This window comes from Cricetulus griseus (genome assembly GCF_003668045.3).
Source record: "Cricetulus griseus strain 17A/GY chromosome 1 unlocalized genomic scaffold, alternate assembly CriGri-PICRH-1.0 chr1_1, whole genome shotgun sequence".
Classification (NCBI taxonomy): Eukaryota; Metazoa; Chordata; class Mammalia; order Rodentia; family Cricetidae; genus Cricetulus; species Cricetulus griseus.
Genome location: NW_023276807.1, coordinates 131,842,695 through 131,860,225, shown reverse-complemented (window position 1 = coordinate 131,860,225; position 17,531 = coordinate 131,842,695). Strand labels below are relative to the sequence as shown.

General features: G+C 46.1%; 1 protein-coding gene across 2 annotated transcripts in view; it reads right to left on the bottom strand.

Moving 5' to 3' along the window:
- Klf3 (Kruppel like factor 3) overlaps positions 1-17,531 on the bottom strand; it is a 34,242-nt gene that overhangs the window by 12,243 nt on the left and 4,468 nt on the right. Inside the window, exons 1-2 of one of the 2 annotated variants that reach the window (XM_027390728.2) lie at positions 13,162-13,518; positions 3,645-3,740 (exon numbers count right to left, since the gene is read on the bottom strand). In XM_027390728.2, the coding sequence (XP_027246529.1) occupies positions 3,645-3,701 (57 nt within the window). In that variant the 5' untranslated portion in view covers positions 3,702-3,740; positions 13,162-13,518. Of the gene's footprint in view, positions 1-3,644; positions 3,741-13,161; positions 13,519-17,531 lie in introns of those variants that run through there. The other variant, XM_027390727.2, reaches the window with a different exon arrangement.

Here is a 17,531-nt window from a genome sequence, read left to right as displayed (position 1 = left end):
AGGAATTCAGGTCGAACCTGGGGGATTTGCAAATTTAATAACATCCTCAGGGTTCGAAAAGGAAGAAAAAGTCACACATCAAGTTGAGTTTAATACACAGTTTGCATTTTTATACACAACACAAATGAATCTCCCTGTCCTCTGTACTGCCTGCAAGTCTACTTTAAAGTCCCAGGATAAGTGCAGGGAGGTACTTTTGGCCAGACACTCAACTCTGAGTACATAATTAACTATTTCCAGTTCAAATGACTCACAAAAGGGCAAAGAAATGTGGTCCTTCCAATTGGCTCACTGGCAAGTTCCAGAACCACCTCTACAGGTTTACTTTATTTGGGTGGAGCACACAGCCTACTGCAGTGGCTGACACCCATCTGGCATGCACAGTGTAAAAACTGATGCACATCAGGTGTGATTTTGGATTTAAACTGCACTTGCCTAGATGACTCCTATATGGTTCAATAGGTCCCAAATACACACTAATGCAAGTGTTGGAAAAGAAAATTCTTCTCTGGCCATTGACAGGCATAAATGGAAACCCAGTGTCCACCCTACCTCGTCTTCTGCAACATAGCCATTCAAAGACCAGACACAGACAGGTCTACCAGCTCCACCCCCTGCCCTGGGTTCTTTTCTCTGCTGCAGGTATGCACTTGCTGACTGCTGCTTGTCCCTGGAATGTGAGGAAGAGCTTCATAAGCACTCCATGTCTGGATGTCTGGGATGAATTAATCAGCTCTCTGCAGGTCTTCACTCCTGATGAGGCTCGGGATAATGCCAATACTTGTGAATCTTGCAGACGGGGTGGGTGGGGTAGTCAGGGCTTGTCTTACTATTACTTTATACAGTGAGAATTTCCAGTTCCATATTTTATTAGGAACAGCTCTGGAGAGTTCTCTTTATAAGACAGTAAGTGGGTGGGACAAGTGACAGGAACAGGAAGTCTACTGCTGATGAAAACAAGGAGCATCTGTGACAGGGCTATGCATGAGTCCTCGGACCACAGGTGGGGCTCTGGGGACAGGAAGGCAGAAGGCGTGGCATGTTCATAAACACTTGCTGTGGGCTCAGCAAATGTTCTGAGGCAAACAGAGAAGGCTTTCTGTCCACCTGGCCCAGGAAAACCACCAAGGGTTGCTACTGGCACAGAGCTTGGGAAATGACGGTTTTAAGTACCTCTCACAGAACAAGGGGTTAGCTGAGTGACAAGAGTCACCAGAAAAGAAAATGAGGACTTCAAAGGGAATACAGAGAAAGATTAAAAAGTATTTTAAAATTTGGTTCTTTCTTCAATTTGTTTTCTTTCTGATTGCCTGAGTTTCTAGTTTTCAACCTTTTCCAGAAGGCATTTCTGTCATGTGCACAAACTGTAACAGGGTTTATAGTTCACTAAAAGAAGAATGTTGTTTCCTCACTTTCTCTATGACAAATGTAACAAGATGGCTCTGGCCAGGATTTTCTTTTAAAAAGAGGGTGGTGGGAAGTGACGAGACATATGGACAGACACAACAACGTTATGATGCTTTTGTGTCAGGATTTAAACATTTCCTGGAGGCTGGAGAGGTGGCTCAGTGGTTCCCAGCACTCGCAGGGGACCCAGGTTTGGCTCCCAGCACCCACATGGCAGCTAATAATAACTATGACTGCAGCTCCAGGGGACCAAATCAATGTCCTCTTCTGGCCTCCTGGAACACTGCATGCTCTTACACACACGTCAGCAAAATACAGGACAAACCTGCAATCCTAGCACCCAGAAGACTCAGGCAGGAGGACTGCCAGTATGGGGTACATAGCAGGACTGTTTCAATGGAAACAAAAGTGGCCTCATAAATGGTCAGTGCTCTGTAACCCGTGTATTTTCATTCCTCCACCTCTTCTTATGAAGATGGGGGAGATGAAACTGACCTGAGGGAGGGGACAAACTGAAGCTCTGTGTACACCTCCCACTGTGAGGACTAAAATAAACGTTTGGAGACAGAATGAAATTAATTCTGTGTCAGGTGAAACACATGAAGGAGAAAAAGATCATTAAATACAAAAATACTTTTTACACATTTCAACTTTATGTGTGCTTTGTTGTTGTTTTTTTGTTTTGTCACCTTGACACAAGATCAGGGAACTGGGAAAAGGGAGTTCAACTGAGAAAAATGTCTCCAGCAGTCTGGCCTGTAGGGAAGTCTGTGGGACATTCTCTTGACTAATGATTGATGTGAGAGGGCCCAGCCCACTATGGGAGGCACCATCCCCAGGCAAGCGGTCCTAGGTTATATCAGGAAGGTAGCTCTTGAGTAGGTCAGGACAGTATTCCTCCAAGGTCTCTGCTTCAGGATCCTGCTGTGATTTTCCCTCAGTGATGGAGTGCGGCCTGGACTTGTAAGCTGAAATAAACCCCTTGCTCCCCAAGTTGCTTTTGCTCATGGTGTTTATCACAACAGTAGAAAGCAAACTGATACAAATTACAACATTGTAACACATAAAAGAAAATTCACTGTATCCCCTTCCACTGCAGTTAAGTTGCATTTTCCTTGGACTTAGTTAACTATTTCATACCAATTTGGTAATGTGGGTATTCACAGGTTGGTGGCAGTTGGGCTCATGAGCCATATTTTCATGCTTGATTAAGAACACTGGATGTACACCAGTCAAATGTATCAATGATGGCCATGAACCATTTATAAACATTATATTCTCCAGTTGAAGAAAAGTCTGTTCCTTTAATGAATATAATTCCAACTGTTCAATTATTCCATTCGGGCATGTGATAACTGCATCATCTAGCCACTGTGCTGGAATGTAAGTGCTATCTCCTCAAAGATAATGTAATATGTCACTGATATTTAATATCCATGGTAATTGGGTTCCACGAGCCTCAGAGTGACCCCAAGTCTTGTATAAGCATCTCTGGCAGGAACTTCCACCCACAGCCAGTGCATACAGATGATCTAATTTTGCAAGCGTGTCATTCCCAGTCTTCAGATACACATCCAGGCCAAGATATTTTCCCCTTGTGAATATTTTCCAATCCCATGGAAGAAAAGAAGAGAGGCAGATTGGGAGCGCTGCCTTGTTAGTCAGTATCCACTAAACCACATCCTTTCATGTCTAAACTGCTCCTGCTCTGAAAGGCGGCACCTCCTTGTCACCAATGTCTCATCTCCACAGCACTAGGACTGGACCTACACAAACACCTGGACTGAGTTTTAGTCCCCTGGTGGCCTAGCAGCACTATAGCCTGGGCTTACGAAAGAACCATGGATATAATTACCAGCCATCCACGGACTACTCCAAATGTAGTAAGATTCTGGCCTCGCTGCCAAGGCCCTTCTCTAGCTGGCTTCTCCTCAGCCATCCCTCACAGAGCCACAGGCCCATATGGCTCCCATCAATGCTTTTTTTCTTCTTTTTCAAATTACATTATTCTCAACGTATTTTACACATGCATTTGTGAACTTACTATCGGCCTGTGGTTGACCCTATCTAGAGGTGTGGGGAGTGGGTCCTAAGGATGGATAGTGGCACCTTGTTTATTACTGGGGACTCTGAGAAGTGCCACCTGCCAAATGCCTGTCAAACAAGGAACACTTTAGTAAACAACACAACACATAATGTTATCAGTTAAGAGAGCTGTTCAGTCTTGAGAAACTCACCACAGAGACAGGATCCATGGCCTCCTGCTTGACTGGGACTGGGTCAAACATGAGCATTCTTTTAGTTAAGCCTTCTAGGGTGTTCTGATGTTTGGCCTGGAAAACAAAACAACATGCCTAGTCTTAATACTGAGTCATAAAAACTAAGGAAACTAACACACCCCTTTACCCATTTTCTCCACTCCATCTTCTCTCACCTCTGGAATGACTAGAATTGTTTCCCTTACCTACTACGAAAGATACCCTTTCATATAATTAAAACCAGGCCTCACAGGCAGGACTAAATGAAGCGGCATTTCTTATTCAACTATACAGACCCTGACATTTCTGAACAATATGTACAGCCTCTTCTGGCAGGAACCTTGCTTGGCATTACTGGGCAGCCCAGCAGAAGATCCACCCCACCCCCACACTCATCATAGAAAAAAGCCTGTGTTAACCCTCCAAACCCTTTTAAGTGGGAATGTAGTACCCCCACTGTTAGGCACCATTATGGCCACTTAATACTTCATTGAAAACGATCCTTTGTTGTAATGATACAGACTCAAACCATCAAACGCATCCTGCCGACGCTGTGAGAAGGTCACTTTAAATTGTCACCTTTCATTATACACAAGGGCCAATGAGAGCTCAGTAGACAAACATGTCTGCTGCTAAGCTGATGAGCACAGTTCTCACCCAGAACCCACATGGAGCAAGGAGCAAATTGCCCTCCAACTACCGTGTATGCCTGTGCACACACACAGAGAAAGGAATCAAAAAATAATAGACATTTTTGGACCCTTAGTTTCCAAATGCTCCCCTGTACAGATAGCATTGACACTCTCTGTACTTGATTTCCACACAGTTTTAATGCTTAGGACAAAGTTCCTAAAGGAGAAGTCTTTGCTTCCATTTACTTTGAGCTCACTATTTACATTTCTTTCTTCGAGAAAAGTCTACTTGGATCCTGAAACATACCCCCTATACACACACACACACACACACACACACACACACACACACACACACACACTCTCCATATTAGCTTGCTGTTATTCTAATATAAAGGCAATGCCTACCTTGAGGCTGTCCTGCCCTGCTTTGTAACCACCATCTGCCAAACAAAACCACTTCCCAGCTGCTACTGACTTCACATGGCTGCATCAGGTCCTCGCCATCCCAACTTGGGTGACATGCTTAGTGCTTTGATTTGAAGCAAGGTCACTCAAGGTCACGTGGCTAGTGAGTAAGTTCTCCTGAAGAAAGTGGCATTCCTGTGATCTCAAGGGAGACTGGGGGGAAGAGGACTGCTCCAAGTTTAAGGCCAGCCTGGGCTACACAGCAGGATTCTGTCCCCAAAATTAAAAACCCCAGAGGCTGCAGATGGCTCAGTGGTTAAGAATACATACTGCTGTTGCATCAGCCTAGAGTTTGGTTCCCAGCACCCATCTTGGGTGGCTCACCTTGGGGACCCAATGCTCTCTTTGTGCCTCCACAGGCACCTGCACTCACGGCACATTCCACACGGATGCGTAATTTCAAATAAAAAGAAAATCCTGAAAAGAAGTTCCAGGTTCTAGAGTCTTTGCATCATCTACTTCAGTATGGAAACTGTCCCGCCACCATGGTTCCATGTCTGCATTGCCGAGAATCTAGTTCACATGTGCTCTAGCTGTTATACTAAGACAGCTTCACATGTAAGCATGGTAGCAGGTGGCCTTCAGCACTTCAATGGAACCTCTTCTGATTTTCATATAAATATCATCCACAGCACAGGACCCTGATGTCACAATTGTCCTGTACCCTAGGATGTACAATAATCTGCCAACACAATGTGACACCGGGTGAAGGAACCGGCTTCCCTTTCGGCAGCCATAATGGTCGAACATGTGCTTCTAATGACCTTGACCTAGTCACTAGAAAGACAGATGCCTGCCTTGTGACAAGGAACCAATCAGAAGTTAGCTGGTGGCGCTATGCTTTACGACCCTGGGTGTGCTTTACGGACTAGCGCACAGCAATGACGTAGAGAGCATAGCAACCACCCTGGGAGGGCCTATGAGCCATAACAACCAGTTGACCAATCAACACAGGGCAAGCCCTCCAAGCCTGGAGGCACACCAATCGTGAGCCTGTGCGTACCCCAAAACACTCCCCTTATGCTGCCCTATAAAGATCTATGCGCAGCGGCTTCAAGCTGTCTTTCTAGCTGTCCGCCATGGCGGGTGGGTGAAAGACCCGAGCTAACATGGGGTTAGCTCGTTAAACTACAATAAAGCCTCATGCAGTTTGCATCAAGCTTTCACCTCCATTCTGTGTTTGGGGTGGCCGCCATCCTGGGCTAAGATTCTGGAAGCCTCAGCTTTCTGAGGGTCTTACATTTGGGGGCTTGTCCGGGATTTGTGACCACCCCTCACCTGAGTGGAGTCGATCTTGGAGGTAAGTGGGTACCCTGTATTGTCTGTGTCTTTGTGTTTTTGTGCCGGCTGAAATCTGGTTCTGTGCTTTGCAGTCGCTCGTGTCTCCGGAAGAGACAAGAGCTCTGGTCTCGGGAGGAGACAGAATGTGATCAGTAGACGTGCTTGGGAGATCACCGACTGCCACCCTGGAAGACGTTCCAGGAAGTCTGTGGGAACCTCAGGGACGCTTGGGAGATTCCCGTCTGGGAGCCGGTGAGGGTACGGTAGTTCTCCTGGATTGGGGAAGTTATCCGTTCTCCTGGCCGTCTGTATTTCTGGAATGGTTTTGTCTGTCTAGGTGGAGACAGACATCTGATAGTTTTTGTCTGTGTCTTGGGTGTTGTTTTGTCTTATCTGTGACTTTGATGATGGGACTGACTGTAACCAACCCCCCTCAGTCTGACTTTTGACCACTGGATGGACCTTAAGGACCATAGTTAGTCAGTTAAAGTTACAGCACCCTCTTTCGTTGAGTCACGTGGCGCCACACTAGGTAACTTTATTTTCCAGTCTTTGTTTCTGTATGGTTTCTGTACAAGAATTGTTTAGGGCGGAGGTTCGGATGACAGCTTCTGCAGTCTGTAGGAGCGGGACTTGGTAGGACCAAGTAGCCTGGTCCATCTGTAAAGGGACCCAAGCGGGTCGCCCAATCTGTAAGGACAGGGACTTGGTGGGAGCAAGTTGCCTGCTCCATCCGTAAGGGGATCCAAGCGGGTTGCCCAATCTGTAGAAGAGGTACTTGTTGGGAGCAAGTCATCTGAAATTCCGAATAGGACCCTAGTCTGTGTTACTGTACTGTCTGTCCATGTTTCACATTTGTGTTATGTGTTTCTTAAGCATCTCTTTCTGTCCCTGCTCCCTACGAACATGGCATGCATGGGTCAGGGGGTCAGGGGTCTTTTCTTGATTCTCTGAGCACGTGGTGCCACCTCAACTGTGATCGGCAGATGCGCCCAGAAGACAGACTGCCACTCTGAGGACACCCAGGACCCAAGAGGTACGGATGCGGGCCAAGGACACTTGGACCCGCCTCAGTTAGCTGCCAGGTTCTGCCCCTGGCTTCCCGGCGCCATTGCCTTATAAGCAGCGTGGGCGGATTGGGTTGGCGTCTGTTCTTTCCTGTCTATTCTGTGTTATCATCATTGGTTTTCAATTCAGGTTCCACCACGCCACCCCCTTTCTATCCCCACCTGCGGGTCTGAGGCATGCCCAGTAGGGCTGTTTCTGCCCCAGCTGCCATTGTGGATGTTTCCCTACTCTAAGGGAACATGGCTGCAAGGCCGCCATCTGCTACCCGTCTTTCTGTGCTCCACACACATGGTATGCAGGGGGGCCGCAGGGGTCTTTTTCCCACCCCTGGATTGGCCAAGGGTCTGGGGTTACCAGCAGCACCCCCACCCCAGGTCTCTCTGCCTTGAGCACATGGAGCTGGGATATATGAACTTATCTGGCCTGATCCGGACATCTAAACGGCCTTAAAGTTATTAAGAACTGTAAAAGGGACTTGGACAAAATTTTTATGTTGACTGAGAAATGAGAAAAAAATGTAAAAGACTTAAAAAAAATAAAGAAAAAAAGGAAAAAAGAAAACTTGTCTAAGAATGTCTAAGAGAGTCAGAGAAATGAACTAAAAGGTTATAGAGAGTTAAAGCAAGAGGTAGAAGGTCAGAGGCAGAGAAAAAGTTATAGAGGGTTAAAGCAAGTTGTAGGTCAGAGAAAAGTTGTTGGAGGTCAGAGAAAAAGATTGTTACAGAAAGTTATAGAGGGTTAAAGTAAGTTGTAGAAGGTCAGAGGAAAGTTGTCGAAGGTCAGAGAAAAGGTTGTTACAAGTGAGAAAAAAATGTAAACTGTTATGGTTTCTCATGTCTACAAATACTAAATTTTTAAAAATGGTAATATAAGTTAAAATTTTAACCATATTAAGCTGATTTTGTTTTTAAAAAAGTCCTGTTTATTTCTCAAGTAAATTATGTATACTTGTTTTAAAATGTTCTGTTTCCTGGTAGCCAGCACATGGCAAAATGGTCACATGACTGACTGGTAGCCATTTTGCTAAAGTTAAAAAAAGGATACTTAAACCGCCATCTTGACTAAAGGTGACCACATGGAAATTAGAGGTGCCATCTTAGAAACAAGTTTTCAGTTAAGATTTAAAATGTTAATGCTTCTATACATTACAGAAAGACCTTAAGGGAATTTAAATTTCTTTTTAAAACCAGTTTTTTTAAATGTTTGTTTTTATTAATGTTTGTACTTAAAGAGCTTCAATTCAGAATTATTTTTAAGCAAAGCCTGACAATGTAAAGTTCTTGTTTTGTAAAACATGCTGATCTATTATAAGATGCTAACAGTTTATGTTTTTAAAAATTAAGTTTAGGATGTTGGTAGCACACACCTTTAAGCTCAGGGTGTTGGTGGCACACGCCTTTAAGTTTAGGGCGTTGGTGGCATACGCCTTTAATCCCAGCAATTGGGAGTAAGAGGCAGATGGATCTTTATGAGTTCAAGGCCTGCCTGGTCCGGCAGATCGAATTCCAGAACAGGCTCCAAAGTCACAGAAAGACCCTGCCTCAGAAAGAAGTTAAGCTACTGTTTAAGGAATATAAGGTAGCTCTATGCAGTTTTAAGTTCAGCTGTGCTGTTTCAAACATTTTACTAAGTTAAAACCAGTTACAGTCAGACTAAAAATTAATTACAGAAATAAGACTTTACCTAGCCACCTGTATGCTTAATGCGTGCTTAAGGCAAGTAACTAAAACAGACAAACAGACCTCTAATGCTTCAGAGACCTTCAGAATATGGCATTTAAATTGTTATCTTTAATAATGTCAGACAGACTGCCAGATCCTGACAGTGACCCAAAGTCTCCAAAGAAGATTATGAGGCAACCCAGTTCCTGCACCTGGACCAGTGAGCGGGATGCTCAGATGTGATACCTGCCACCTGCCAGAACCTGGCCGAGACTGTGGACAAAGCTGCTGGACACTGGAAAATTGATTGCACCCCTTTGCCTAGACAAAACAAGGTCAGTCTTTTCCATGTCCCTCTTCCACAGAGAGGAAAAAAACCTCTCACAGTATAGGCCTGGAGAAGATTGTTGTTCTTTGAGACACCTGCCTCCAGCGGTAATGGAGAAACTTGGGTATGGCTAACTGTATATAGACTGGCTTCTGTCACTTTTTAGTAGATTCGGATAAAATATACCCTTCTCAGATCTCTGAAATATTACTGGTTGTCAGCTTGACAGCATCAGGCAGTCAGATCCACTACAGACTAATCAGTATGTTAGCTGATAAAGTAGTGACTATATACTGTTCAGGCATGAGCTCAAAGTTTTTAAGTTTATTTTGGTTGTCATCTAAGTACAAACTTAAAGGGCTTTTCATCAGGCCAAAGGCACCTCTGTCCAATCCATACCTGGCTCTCTGGACAGAAGAAAAATGTATTTGCTTATAGCCCAAATCTGTAGTATTTGCTTAGACTCAAAGTTATAAATACGTTCCTGCTGTTTAAACAGATATCCAAATATCTACTTTTTCTGCACTGTGGGCTTCAGTAAATAAGTTTTAACTTCTGTTCCTAGTTTAAACATGTCTTAAACAGGTTTCTGCTTCTGGCAGACATCTGAGTTTCAGTTGCTAACTACAGGCTGTTCTAAGTAGACTGCGAGCCCTGGACTTGCTGTGGATGTGAACCAGTCCAGCTGATATGGACACCCCCTGTCTCTGCAACAGTGTCTGCTAACCAGAAGCCCCTGATGAATTCCCCATTGCCTAAATTCCTTTTTGCTTTTGACTAGCATTTCAACCTTCTGGGGTCCCTAACTTCATCCCAAAGTCAGCAGGAAGCAGTTTGGAAAAGAATTTCGGTGCCCATATTCCTTGGTTAAAATGCTAAGTCAAAAGGAACTCCCTTGCATGGGGGTGCCAATATCTATCACTCCCTGATGGGGATACTAGAGAGACAGCAATTCCATGACTGGAATTTCCAAAAAGGAAAATGGGGGAATGAAGGAACCGGCTTCCCTTTTGGCAGCCATAACGGTCGAACATGTGCTTCTATGACCTTGACCTAGTCACTAGAAAGTCAGATGCCTGCCTTGTGACAAGGAACCAATCAGAAGTTAGCTGGTGGCGCTATGCTTTACGACCCTGGGTGTGCTTTACGGACTAACACACAGCAATGACATAGAGAGCATAGCAACCACCCTGGGAGGGCCTATGGGCCATAACAACCAGTTGACCAATCAACACAGGGCAAGCCCTCCAAGCCTGGAGGCACACCAATCGTGAGCCTGTGCGTACCCCTAGACACTCCCCTTATGCTGCCCTATAAAGATCTATGCGCAGCGGCTTCAAGCTGTCTTTCTAGCTGTCCGCCATGGCGGGTGGGTGAAAGACCCGAGCTAACATGGGGTTAGCTTGTTAAACTACAATAAAGCCTCATGCAGTTTGCATCAAGCTTTCGCCTCCATTCTGTGTTTGGGGTGGCCGCCATCCTGGGCTAAGATTCTGGAAGCCTCAGCTTTCTGAGGGTCTTACACGGGTTGCTCAAATCCATGGTGTCATTACTCTCTTAGGTATCAAAACAAACAAACAAAAAATTGACAGCAAACAATGGGTGATCTCACTAGGAAGAAAACCTGTTTGGGTCTTGGTATCTAATAACCAGTCCTAATCTAGCAGCTATATGCACAAATGTACACACACGCAGGGCTAAGACATGTCCATGCCCAAATCCTAGAGAAGAAAGGTGCAGCTTCTCCTGATATTGTTAGGGACCATAAAGCTAGTTGACACCTCTGGTTCCATTGATAAGGTCAGAGAGTTTCCCATCAACACCTCCACCAACACCTAGGTTCTTTAAAGGGAATTCACTCAGAATCTTGCTGCTCACATTCCCAGGTGTGAAAGGAAAGAGACCTGGCTCTGAGGCCTCAGACTTCTAGCCCAGAGGCAAATCTTCTCAAGAGCAGGATACAGACCACTCACTCCTTCCTTCTCAAGTTTTAGGATCCTTTTCCCTCTAAATTGCTCACCTCAACACCTTTTGAATATGTGGCACATACTAAACACACACAAGACACAAGACTAGAGTCACTGGTTTCAAACCCTGGAGCAATAGATAAAGCAGGATAAATGCTTGGACCCCTCAACTATTAACAAGATCTTCTAGGGGGAGCCACATGTGGCGGTATATACCTAGATCTTTGGGCTCATAAGAGAGCTGGGAGCAAAACCTGGCTTCACATACCCGTGTGATGATGTTTAAGTTTGTTAATTCCACAGTTTAAAGATACAAAGGGGATGGGCCAGGAAGAAAACGGGAGTGCATGAACACATCAGGTTGCCTGTTCAAAACAACAGCAGCAACTTCTCTGTGCCGATTGCCTAGGTCACTGCTTTAGAGTTTATGGGCTCTGGTAAAGACCAGGGAAGGGGGAGGGTGTGCAACTCTCGGCAGAATGCTTGCCTACCACCAAAAGGCCATGGGTCAACCCTTCATACTTGAACTCAAGTTAATATTTAAATGAGCACAGTGCTACCAAAGTGCCTTCCATATAACTAAAAAGTAAGCTATGACCTGTAAGAACCAGGGTCTTTTAAACATGGACATGCTTTGCAGCTATTTATCTTTTATAAAAGGTCCCTTTTCCACCTTTGAGACAGGTTCTCACTACATAGCCTTGGCTGACCTAGAGATCCACACCTGCCTCTGCTTCCCAAGTGGTGGAATGACGATGTGTACCACCACACCTCATGGATTTTTTAAAAGGGATCCTGAAGCCACCAAACCTTTTAAAAAGTCTGATGGCACATGCCTTTAATCCCAGCACTTGAGAGGCAGAGGCAGGTGGATCTCTGTGAGTTCAAGGCCTACCTGGTCTACAGAGTGAGTGCCAGGACTGGCTCCACTCCATTGATACCAAGAAACCCTGACTCAAAAAACCAAGTCCTTTACCACACTGGCAGCAATTTTAAATACGACCAGTAGGTGGCGCACTAAAACAGGCATTGGAGTCTGAAGACACAGGCCGAAGGTGTCTGCTGGCCTTAGGGTCTTTAAAGCCTTGTGGGTTTTAACTAAGCTGAGGAATCCCATTAACCACTTTATAGTGGGCATCGAAGAGACGATGGGTCTCAAATGTGGTTGTTTTTTTCTTTTTTTCTGTTTTCCAATCAAGTACACATTTACATCTTAATTCTGTTTTATTCAACACTCTCAATCTGAATTAAGCAATGGCAGGATAAAACAGCAAAACCTACTTTTTTAAAAACTAACTTATTGAGATGCTTAAAAAACAATAATATAGAAAAAAAACCACTTTTGCCCAAACAACTTTCCATAATTGAAACAACTGGGTCATTTTTCAGGAAAGGGCCTGTAAAACTGAATTTTCATTTAAATGTGATGTCCCCTCCGAATCATCTCCCCCACCCACCCCACTTTTGACTCTAAGGGTCAAATCTGATCAAGGGTCAGATTTCTGTCAACATACAAAACTGCAGAATTACATATTAGAAGCCTGGCAAGTCATTTGGCTGGGGGTGGGGGGGGTGGGGAGGGAGGGGTGTGGGGGGTGAGAAAGTCCCAAGACTTCTCAGTTTGCCTGACATTCTCTTCTCCCTGTTTCTTTCCTCCAGTCCTCATAGCGTCCCTGGGTGACTCTTCCCATGCAGCCTGACCCTAAGGCACGTTCCAATCACCCTCTTCCCTCAAAGGGAACCTCAGTCAGGTGCGCGGCACCATTAGACAACCCAACAGGCCATAATCGGCAAGTGCCCTTTTCACTCCCAAGTGTTTGAATTTTCAAATGAGTAAGTATTATCAGTGGTTCCCACTCTCTCACCAAAGGACCTTGGGGTAAAATCTATCTGAGCTCTCTGTGTATCTTGGCCAGGAGGGCAAGCGTGGTCCCAGGAGGTGATCTTCCTTTCTTTAGCAAACTCTTTGAGCATTCCCAGTGAGTAGAAGGATGGGGAGTACTATGCAACGGCCTGGCCAGAAACACAGGGGCAGCAGACACCCAAGTCAGAGAGAGGCTAGCTTAAGGAGAGCCAGTTGCTGTTACCTACCTGAAATGGTGTCCAGTTTTCACACCACCCAAGTCTTTACACCCACCTCAGTCTTCTATAGTTGATTTGAAAGAATCCCACGGAATAGTTCCAAATCTTTGCCTCTCATAAACTATGTTTGCATTACCGTGTTTTGTAAAAGGGAGAGAAGTGGATTATTTCACTGCAGATGGAATATAATGATCCAGAGAGCAAACAATCCGCCCTCCTCCTCCTCTCCTCGGTGAACAGGCCACCCAATTTTACTTTTCTGCCTCCACCCATCTGCTCCACCCCATGGAGAGTTGCCAGGGCGAGTCCAACTTGTCCAAACAGGACATGGCTTCAGATAAGAGTCTGCCCACACCCTGTACTTCGGAAAGAGCGAGTGAAGCAATTGACTTTACATGTAGACGAGGACAGGTGCAAAGGTGACGAGCAGAGTCCCTGCACATTTCCACGCCAGCCCCTTCCACAAGGGGTAGGGGCAGGGAGACCCAAACCTATACTACCCTTCAGGAAACACCAAAGTTCCAGGGCACCTGCTTAGTACTTGGGTTTCACTTGTTTTCCTCCTTTATGCTCCCTGGCAAGTCTGTGTTTTAGTTTTAAGGGCAAGCAACCCAAGATAAATTGAAAAATACCCACAATGTCTAATCCTGCTGTGTACACAGCTCCAAAGGCCTCGCCTAAGCCGTCACAGCTCTCCTCTGTGTTATATAATCAAATCCAGACGGGCTGCTCGAGGCCACTCAGCCTCTCATCTTCGGCTCACGAGGTGCCCTCCCTATCACTGGAGACCCACCTCACTCCACCCTGCTGGGTCTCCACCCGTGGGGCCCCACCCTGTAGGGAGTGGGAAGGCTGGGAGGGACCTGACTGGCTCCAGGCTGCAACCAGTTCCTGGAAATTTCAGCCTGAGCAAGGATGGCTAGGACCTTAAAAATAACCAGAGAGACTCGTCAGGGTGGTGTGGTTCCTGGTGCATGGTGTCCACTGAAGTTGATCTCACAGGACTGCACCTTCAGATGCAAAACTGTGCAGGGGGAAGCTGCCCTCCCTCTCACGAGTAAACACAAACCAGAAATTGCTTGCAACCACTCCTGGGCAACTTGGCTCCAGCCCAAACCCTCCTCTCCTCCTTCCAGTCCCTTCTCTAAGAGGTTGCCTCTCCCTCCCTCCCTCCTTCCCTCCCATTTGCCTTATTTCCTTGTCTTTCACCATGGAAACCTAAGGTCATCTGTGAAGTCTGCCCCACCCTTTTCTATCCATTTCCACCACTGCCATGGGGCCAGGTCCTCAGGCCTTCCCCCGCCCCCAGTCTATGACCCAGAAATACAGCCCAGCCCCCTTGCCACCAGTCCTTACCTCATCTGGTCCCTCTTCCAGGGGAGCCTGGGGTGGGGCAATACTGCCTCTGCTTGTCACCAGTTTCCTAACCATCCCAGGCTCTCCAAGTGGTCCTGCCTCCCCCTCCCCGGGCTTTTGTTCATTTTTGGCCCTGATGCTGGGCAACAGTGTGGAATGCCCCCTCCTCTTCCGGCTTATCTAAATCCTCCTAATTCTTCAAAGACCTGCTCAAGGCCCTCCCTATGTGGCCAGCTGACTGTGCCCTAGTACATCCAGGTTGGCCGTCTCTTACCTAGACAAGCGGGGTGTGTCTCTTAGCACAGCCAAAAGGGTCCAGGCAGGTGCCTCCCCACACCTTAGGAGGCTCCGTCCCTAATCCCAAGGGAGAATGAAAAAACAAAGATGTTTCTTTCTGTGCTAGGCCCAAGGCACTAACAACAAAACAGGCAACCCCTCCCCCAATAATAATAATTAATTACAAGCGGCCAAGCCCTGAGTAGGACTTCCGCAGTCATCGGAGCACACTTGAAATGTCCCTAAGCTTGTTCCAAGGGTTGGAGAGGGCCCAGCCCTACAGGAAGTTAATGATCAAAACTTCCTTAAGAAGTTGCTGCCCCTCACCTAAGTCTGGAATATCTATCTGGCCTCCAGAGATCTTACCTCTACCATCTTCTGCCTGGTGTGGTGGCACATGTTGACAGCCCCAGTTCTCAGAAGGAATCACAGGACTGTTATAAATTTGACCTCAGCCTGGGCTACCTGGAGAGACCCTGTCTCAAAACCAGAGAACTATTTCTGTTGACCAATGAAAACAAAGGATGTCTGTTCTGCTGGTCACCACCACCTTCATGATAAATGTCCTGCTCCTTACTCATCTGCAGTTCATGCCTTGAGTGGGAATCACCTTCTCATTTCACAGATGAAAACACCTAAAGGATGAGGTTTATTAAAAACCTGACAAGTTCGAACAGCTGGAGAGCCAGGATTCGAACTCTAAGTTCATTGTCTGACTTCAAAGCTGGCAATTTGGCACACCATTCAACTGCCAACCACAGAGGACTGCACATTAAGAGTGGGATGTTGACTTCTAAGAAACTGGTCCTTGGGGGAAATGGGACTCAGGGACAACCTTACAGGAGTAATTTTAACCCCTTCCAACTGGTGCTGATTGTGCCCTTCTTTCTAAGCATATCTGAACACAGGATCAAAAGACATATTCTGAAGGTCCCAAATTAGGTTATTATTCTTGCTAGCCAATGCACCTGCAATTGAGAAGAACTGGCAGATTTAACCAAGTAAATACGGAAATCCTCACAGTAACTGTTCAAAGGTGGTGGGCTCAGGTCTTCACCCCCATTTTAGAAATGAGGAAATAGAGGAAGAGGTGAAGTGACTTGTACTTGTCCACATTGTGGAGCTGCAGCCAAGGACCAAAGTGTGCCTGTTTTCAGATGGGGGCTTTCTGTTATGCAGAGCCTGAGTGGAGGGAGGAGCCATTTTTAGGGTGGAATCACCTCACCCTGGGGTCACTCCCCAATACAGAGGGTGTGGTACACACACTGGTCCATGGTAAGCAGCGCTGTGGGGAGGTTCCAACAGCAATTAAGATTTCAAAATGCCTTTTCAGGTTAGATCACCCACGGCAGCTCCTCTCCATCCTGTGGCATAACTCAGAATAATGGTTGCACACAATGTGAGATTAGCACTAATGACTAGGTGCTCAATAAATGCCTAGGAGATGAACAAATATAAGGATGTCAAACTACACTTCTCATGTATTACAGACATAAAGAGGGAAAGCCTGGGATGTGCATGGGTCCAAGGCCAGGGAAGCCAGCATCTCCTAAAATGCAAAATGTGAACCCTTTAAGGAGTTAGAGGAGACAAAAGAACCATGTTTGAAGAGGGAAAGCAGAACAGGAAATTGATCTCCCTAATCAAAGTATTTAGGAATAAGTGCAATTCTTTGATGGTACCAGGGTATAAAGTACAAGCACAGATAAATGGAGTGGACGGCCGTGATTACACGCCAACAGCAAGCAGTTCTTGGAAAGAATGGCAGAGGCCACAGAAGACAAACCTAGGCTGCCCTCCAGGGTAGTGCGCCTGAACTTCAACAGTCTCCATTCCCTCCTGTCCAGATCCAGCTGTGGATGGGGGTTGATTCCAGATCCCAACCATCCCTTGCAGGATTCCCAAACCTTCCAAAGACTGGCAACTGGACTAGGCTGGACTCAAGATGGCACTCCTGAAAGGGCTTCCCTCTGGGCCATCCCTTTCTGGTAATCAGGGGGGAAGCTAGACCAGGGGTTGAACAGAGTGCACAGAAGGCCAGGAGCATGCTTCTTGTCAGTTGGCGTTCCCTCTTCACCCCACCCCTCCCCTTGATAGTTAACTGGGGAAATGATAATGTATTCAGCCTGCCAGCACAATGGAAATGCATTTCAAAAACCTCCAGCAACCAGTTTTGCCACAGCACTTTACTAAAAACAGGCAGACCCAGGCACAGAGGACAGTTTCTTTAATGGTACACTGAAGAGGGCCACAGTCCACAGTCCTTGTGGAAACAGTTGAGAGGCATGTATGTATGTATGTATGTATGTATGTATGTAATTATTTTCCCCTTTTGCTTTGAGAGAAAACACCTCTAGTCCTGATTTGCAAAGCATCTACAGAGCAGTGCTCTTTTTTTGTACTCACTTCCAAGGAAAAGTCTTTGGGGTGGGGTGGGGGAGCAGGGCTACCTCCTTTAGACAATACTCTCCCTTATCAGGGCAGACTCTGTCTGGTTTCCTGTCTCCAAGCTCTGGTATGACTGCCCAAGATGAGAAGTGTGGTCTGGACAGACAGGGCCTGAAATGAGAACTCTCCAGATCATCCCCTCCTCTCCCAACTCACTCTCAGAGGCAAGACTGAGAAAATAATCACTTAGCAAACCAGGTGTTAATTGCTCTAAAGTCTAGGGATTTCTTTCCCCCATAAAAGCTAGGACCAATGATAACTAGTCACTTCAGAAAGCCCAATGTCCACAATAATGTAAT